Source organism: Cebus imitator, unplaced genomic scaffold (assembly GCF_001604975.1).
Source record: "Cebus imitator isolate Cc_AM_T3 unplaced genomic scaffold, Cebus_imitator-1.0 Scaffold52, whole genome shotgun sequence".
Lineage (NCBI taxonomy): Eukaryota > Metazoa > Chordata > Mammalia > Primates > Cebidae > Cebus > Cebus imitator.
The window spans coordinates 522,566-529,940 of NW_016107367.1; the positions used below are offsets into that span (position 1 = coordinate 522,566).

General features: G+C 45.1%; 1 protein-coding gene across 8 annotated transcripts in view; it reads right to left on the reverse strand.

The window, feature by feature from the left end:
• Positions 1–7,375, reverse strand: part of TRAF3 (TNF receptor associated factor 3) — a 127,402-nt gene that overhangs the window by 21,316 nt on the left and 98,711 nt on the right. For all 8 annotated transcript variants that reach the window (XM_037738293.1, XM_017528056.2, XM_017528057.2 and 5 more), the window contains 2 exons: positions 6,327–6,431; positions 5,581–5,748 (listed from right to left, as the gene is read on the reverse strand). In XM_037738293.1, the coding sequence (XP_037594221.1) occupies positions 5,581–5,748; positions 6,327–6,431 (273 nt within the window). The remainder of the gene's footprint in view (positions 1–5,580; positions 5,749–6,326; positions 6,432–7,375) is intronic.

A 7,375-nucleotide genomic window follows, 5' to 3' on the forward strand; every position in this document is an offset into this window, starting at 1 on the left:
AAAAGAAAAAAGAAAAGCATAACTACATAGTGAACACCCAATGAAGCCAACACCCAGGTCCAGGAGCATGACGGATAATGTCCATCTATGTACCTGTGTCAACCTCTCCCACCTTACCCTCATTCTCCCCTAGGGAGTTCCCATTAAAACCACAACCCTGAATTTTGTATTTCTGTTTCTAAAAAGGTTTCACCATATTTATGTGTGACAAATGAAACACTGTTTCATTTTTTTAAAAATTTTGTTAACATAGACTTCTACCATGGTCTTCTGGACTTGGCTCACTATTACACTTTAGACTAATCTGCCTATTGCGAATAACTGCAGGCCCCTAACTTTCACTGCTGCATGACACACCTCCCTGCCGTGTAACACTGTGACACCATTTCCACCTGCTGACGGGTGCTCCGGCTGTTTCCAGATTTCCGCTGCTCTGGTCACACCTGGCCACATTTCTTGGTGTGTGTGTGTGTGTGTCAGTTTCTCCTATACATCCAGGGGAAGAACTGCTGGTTAACTGAATGCCTGAATGTCCAACCTAATAGGACACTGACAGTTGATTTCCAAATTGGCCAAACCTACGTAGACTTCCACAACGTATGCTCTCCCATAGGGTGAGATCTCTATCATCCTGATCTTCACTAGTAACAGAATTGTTTAAAGAATGATAGTCCAGGATTTCTGGGCTAAATCTAAAAGGTTTCCTGACACTTTAAATTATGCTGACCTATAAATTTAAAAAATGATAAAACTTGAAAATAGCTGGCATACTGTATATGCCATAGTTTAAATGTAGAAAAGAGATTCTCATGTGAACTGCAACGGTCCAGAGTTTCAATGCATTCTCAGCACATTTTGTCAACATTTGATGTTGTGACCCGCCACAAGCAGGGAATGCAGGAGAATCAGAATGACCTGGGCTCTCGGCCTCCCTGTATCAGAACTGTTCTGAGAAATAAACTCAATGAAGGCCTGAGGGGATGAAACTAAGGGTGTCAGAGAGTTGAAAAAATCAAAATATGTGGGAACCAAATCACACCACTGAAAAGAGAGGTGAGCGAGGGCAAGTCACAGAATCAGGCCTGGGGTGAAGGAAGCCAACCAGCAACGGCCCTCCCCTCATCAGGCCAAGAGGCAGGGCAGCTGCACTAGCAGGACCCCAAACACCCGTGCTTGCTGAGATGCCTGCCCGCCCCGAGAGAAGTCGACACACACCTTAAGACGCCCTCTACTACCCACACTGCTCTAGCGGGTTTAAACTAGTTTCACCTTAAGTGTGTAGTGTGATTTATGAGGAATATTTGCACAACTCAGCCCCCAAACTTGCTCATTATCATTCTGTGCTTTCCATCTACTCTCTTTCTCTTGTGTCTTTTAGTTGACTAATTCAAGACCCAGATCAAATGAAAGGCAACCTCCTCACTAAAACCTTCCTTGCCACTCAGGCTACGCTATTATAACTGGTCCTTCCTTGTTGGCATGTTATTAATGTTACAATCACAGTACTTCCCATACTAACAGGAATTAAACTGTGCATCTGGCTGTCTCTCTCATCAGACTGTAAACTGAAGTAGAGAGTGCGACTTATTCTCGTGTATATCCTGAGCAACGAGGGCAGGGTCTGGCGCCGTTTTGTGAATCCATACGCTATACTGATGCTTAAAACCTGACCTGTTACAGCCTCATCTGGTGTTCAGAGTCAGTTTAACAGACATGCTCTACAATTCCTGCTCAAACAAAAATCAGTTGTTGGATTCTATTCTGCAATAAAGGTAACTGATTTTGGCAAGAAGCAAAGTATAACTTTGATAGCTACGTATTTATTTATTTTAAGTTCCAGGGTACATGTGCAGGATGTGCAGGTTTGTTACACAGGTAAATGTGTGCCACGGTGGTGTGCCGCACAGATCAACCCATCACCTAGGTATTAATCCAGCATCCATTAGCTATTCTTCCTGGTGCTCTTCCTCTCCTAAACCCACAGCCCCAGTGTGTGTTCATCCCCACAGTGTGTCTATGTGTTTTCATGATTCAGCTGCCACTTATAAGTGAGAGCATGTGGTGTTTTTCTGTCCCTGCATTAGTTTGCTAAGGATAGTTTGCTAAGGATAACGTCTTCCAGCTCCATCCATGTCCCTGCAAAGGACATGATCTCCCTCCTTTTTTTTTTTTTTTTTTTTTTTCATTCGGAGTCTTGATCTGTCACCCAGGCTGAAGTGCAGTGGTGTGATCTCGGCTCATGGCAACCTCCACCTCCCATGTTCAAGCGATTCTGGTGCCTCGGTCTCTGGAGTAGCTGGGATTACAGACGGGCTATCACCCCTAGCTAATTTTTATGCTTTTAGCAGAGAGGGGGTTTTACCATGTTGGCCAGGCTGGTCTTGAACTCCTGACCTCAGGTGATGCACCTGCCTTGGCCTCCCAAAGTGCTGGGATTACAGGTGTCAGCCACCATGCCTGGCAGATCTTTCTTTTCTTGGAGTTTTGCTCTTGTTGCCCACGCTGGAGTGCAATGGCACAATCTCAGCTCACTGCAACCTCTACCTCCCGGGTCCATCAATTCTCATGCACAGCCTCCTAAGTAGCTGGGATCACAGGCATGTGCCACCACGCCTGGCTCATTTTGGTTTTTTAGTAGAGATGGGGTTTCTCCATGTTGGTCAGGCTAGTATCGAACTCCTGACCTCAGGTGATCTGTCTGCCTTGGCCTCCCAAAATGCTGGGATTACAGGCACAAACCACCACATCCGGCTGATCTCCTTCTTTTTCACAGATACATCATATTCCATGGTGTATATGTATCACATTTCTTTATCCAGTCTATCACTGATGGGCATTTAGGTTGATTCCATGTCTTTGCTATTGTGAATACTGCTTCAATGAACATACGTGTGCATGTGTCCTTATAATAGAATGATTTATATTCCTTTGGGTATATAGCCAGTAATAGGATTGCTGGGTCAAATGGTATTTCTGCCTCTAGATCTTTGAGGAATCGCCACACTGTCTTCCACAATGGTTGAACTAATTTACACTCCCACCAACAGCATAAAAGCATTCCTTTTTCTCTGTAACCTCGCCAGCACCTGTTGTTTTTTGACTTTTTAATAATCACCATTCTGACTGTCATGAGATAGCAATATATTAACATATGTCAGGCCTGAAGTCCTGTTCATCAGGCATGTGTCTCATTCACTGGAATTTAACAACTGGGGGAATTATTATTTTTGTTTTAGAGAGGGGGTCTTGCTTTGTTGCCCAGGCTGGTCTTGAACTCCTGGCCTCAAGCAATCATCCTGCTTTGGTCTTCCAAAGTGCTGGGATTATAGGCACGAGCCATCACACATAGCCTGGAGGAATTATTTTGACTATGACAAAACACTATTGCTATTTTCCAAAGGAAGGGGAAGGCACAGTTCTTAGAAGTCCTTTTTTCTTTGAGACAGGGTCTCACTCTGTCACCTAGGCTGAGTGCAGTGGTGTCATCATGGCTCACTACCAGTCTCAACCTCCCTGCCTCAAGTAATCTTCCTGCCTCCACCTCCCGAGTAGCTAGAAATATAGGTATGCTCTACCACACCTGGCTAAATTTTTATTGTTTATAGAGGCAGAGTCTTGCTGTGTTGCCCACACTGGTCTCCAGCTCCAAAGCTCAGGCAATCCTCCTGCTTCAGCCTCCCAAAGTGCTGGGCACACAGGTGTGAGCCACCACACCTGGCCTCAAAAGTTCTTAATAACTGGAAACATCTGAAGTATCATACAAGAAAAAGATCGTGCGATGTAAGAAAGACATGGGCACAGAAAAATTACAGAAAGCAGGGCAAATACAGAGATTATGAAGTATTTACCATTAAAACCCATGGAGAAAACTGCAATTACTTTTGCACCAACCTAAGAGAATACATCTTATTTCATAGAGAAAAGCAAAGGAAACTCCCTACATTTGGTCATGAGAGCTCCATGCTGGGCGCGATGGCTCTCGCCTCTAAGGCCGAGGTAGGCAGATGGCTTAAGCCTAGGAGCTGGAGACCAGCCTGGGCAACATGGCGAGACTCTGTCTCTACTAAAAAATACAAAAATTAGCCAGGCATGGTAGCATGCGCCTGTAGTTCCTGAGGTGGGAGGACTGCTTGAACCTGGAGGCAGAGACTGCAGGGAGCTGAGACTGTATCACTGCACTCCAGGACTGGATGACAGAGTGAGGCTCTGTCTTAAAAAAACAAACAAACAAGCAAACAAAAAACACACTCCACAGTTATCTGGCAGGAACTGGATGGTGGCCACACCCTGGCTGAAGTGCCTTGATGCCTCCCCTCAGTCACTTCATGGCTAAGCCCACCCCAGCCTCTTGGCAGCCTTGGAGAGTGTGCCCAGGCCCCCATGAGTTCTGTCCTCCTCTACACTTGCTCCAGCCCCATGGCCCTGCAAACCACCACAGTCACCCCCACCTGCAGCCTGCGTAGCTCCACTCCCCATTCTCCCCCAAGTCCGTCACCCTCCATTCACTGGGCATCCCCTCGGCAGGACACCCAGGTTCTCCACAAGCACTGGGGGTCACCCTTACCTCATACCCAACCTGCTGGCCAATCCTACCGTCCCACCTTCAGGCGCACCCCAGTACAACTGTCCGCACCCCAGCCACACCAGGCCTTGCCCCGAGGCCCCACTCACCTCCCCAGCTCTGGGCTGTCCAGTGCCTTTCCCTCCCCCTCTGGCTGCCACACCGCCCTCACATCTAGCCTGTGCTCCACACAGCGCCTGAACCCCACAGCCCTGCCAGCTCCAGCTCAGGGTCCACACGCTCCCTTGCTGTCCTATGACTGCTTCAGAGAAGCCAGTGCTGATCGTCCCTCTTCCCTGAGTCTGCCTGAGGTTTATTCATGGCACTGATCACCACCTGAAGTTACACATTTGTTAGTATCTTTTCCCACTTAGAGGAGCTTCACCACTGAGTCCCCAGCTCCTGGAACGCTGCTCCGCGCACAGTAGGTGCCCAAAAGGTGTTTGTTCAACAAATGGATCATTTTAGAAGTGTGTCCTGCACCCCCAACATCTCTGCTTTCCTCTTTAATTCACACACCCAGCCACACACTCACCCCCATTCACACACTCAGCCCCACACTCTCTCACACACAGAAACACACAATGCAGAACTGTGCCAATATAACCCAAGTATGAGAAGTTCTCTCTCCAAGATAAACAGCTGCATTTCAATGTTGTAGGATAAATTAGCCTATCGTAAGTGATGGTTATGTCACAGAGCTGTAATAAGATCAGGCAATCTATCAACATTTTGAGGCCATTCCTTAGGACAAGTTAAAAATTCTACCTTTCTTGAATAACTATTCATTTTCTGACACCCCAAATGACAGTCAATCAAGGCAATGGGAAATGTTAACCAAATAAATCAAAATAGGCAAAACAAATAAAGCTTAACTCTGAAATGAAGTCTGATAAAAACTGCTATTTACTCCTATCTTTTCTCTTTATTCCTGTTAGAATAGTCATTTAAAAAGCTATTCAGCGGGAAACTGATCTATGAATTGGGCACAAGATGTGTGAACAGGAAAAACACCACACCTGCAGCGTGATCATCGGAACCTGACTCTTGCAGTGGCTGCACGTGGCTTCCCGGTATTTACATGCCTTCTCCACGTGGTCTCGAAGGTCTTTCCTCAAGACCTTTTCTTTGCAGTCAGCACGCACACATGGAAGTTCTTCAAACTGGCAATCATTTTTTAAATGCACCTATAAGACAGATCATTCAAAGTTCTTAACTGGGCAAAAGCCCCTCAATCTCAAATGCCAGAAAGGTTTCTCCTCTGCTGTTAGACCAGTCTTTCACAGCAAAGAGTAACAAATACGCCAAGAGACACTGAATTTCATATTCTATTTCGTGATTCCTCAAACTATATTGTTGTTGAAGAATTAAGTCAACTCTGCTTCCTGGATAGATAAATGAGTATCTGCTAAGAACTTTGTTTTATTCCAGTTCAAATAATTTTCTAGGCTAAATATGCTACTAATAAAAAAATACAAGAAGTATGTCGAATTTCATGGGCCTTCTAAAATTAAAATCCAACTCAGATTTTCTCTATTGTAAATAGGGTTGGGAGTGTTTAAGAACCAGTTGGCAATTCTATCAATGATGTCATAAAAATAACAACTTAGAGGGTGGTTCTCACTGCTTTCCTATTTGGCTGTGTTTTGAAAAACTAACGTCAACATGGTCTTAAAGTGCCACATCCTACTGATCACTTCATCCACTAGACGTAAGAAACTCGGATTCCTCCAGTACAAACCTCCAGTGCCTCTGCGCTACTCACCAACAGATGTCCCAGTGTTAACTGCTCTGCACAACCTCGGCTTTCATTCCGACAGTAGATCTGAAGAGCTAGAATTTCTCTCTTACAGCAATTATCCTTAAACACCTGAAAATGGAAGAGCATTATTTTAGAGGATTAATATTTCTAAATCTCCACATGCTGCTACTTTGGACAATGCAAAACCACTTAAAAAAACAAAACACAAGGGAGCAACTCTTAAGTGGACTTCAGAAAGCATTAAGGACCATCTTGATTTCTACAAGTAGAATGAAGAAGCTGCCCCTACTAAGAGACACAATTTAAACAACATTAACTGTTACCTTTTATTAGTTAAGCCAAAAGAAAATGAATTAACTTAATAATTAAAGGTCACTCTGGAGCATCTAAACATCTTCTGTTAACTTTGACATAATCTCAGGACGAGGGCAGAGGACTAGGTTCACAGTCAGACTCTGGGGTCTTCCGGGAGCCAGCACTGAGCAGGTGGCCAATGTGGTCCGACTGCCACCAGAGGACAAGAGCAGAATCTGACACAACTAAATACATTTTATAGATTGCTTGCTGGAGACACGGAGAGACCACGTCAGAGATCATATGTGGGGAATGATTTGTAAAACTGTTGATTCCTTCTAAAGGTCACGCTGTTAAAACTCATTTTTCACCAAAAAAGCGGCATTAGCCATTAGCCTGTGGTTGAAAAAAATTCTCTTAAAACATATATTGCAGTATGAAGTTAGTCTAACAATGAAAATATTTCCCTGTGAAAATGAAAACGAGGCTGGGCATGGTGGCTCAAGCCTGTAATCCCAGCACTTTAGGAGGCCAAGGCAGGAGGACTGCTTGAGCCTGGGAGTTGGAGACCAGCCTGGACAACCCAATGAGACCCTATCTCTACAAAAAAGTTTTTAAAAAATTAGCTGGACAAGGCAGCAAGGACCTGTAGTCTCAGCTTCTCAGGAGGCTGAGGCGGGAGGACTGCTTTAGCCTGGGAGCTTGAGGATGCAATGAGCTGTGATCACACCACTGCACTCCAGCCAGGGCGACAGTGT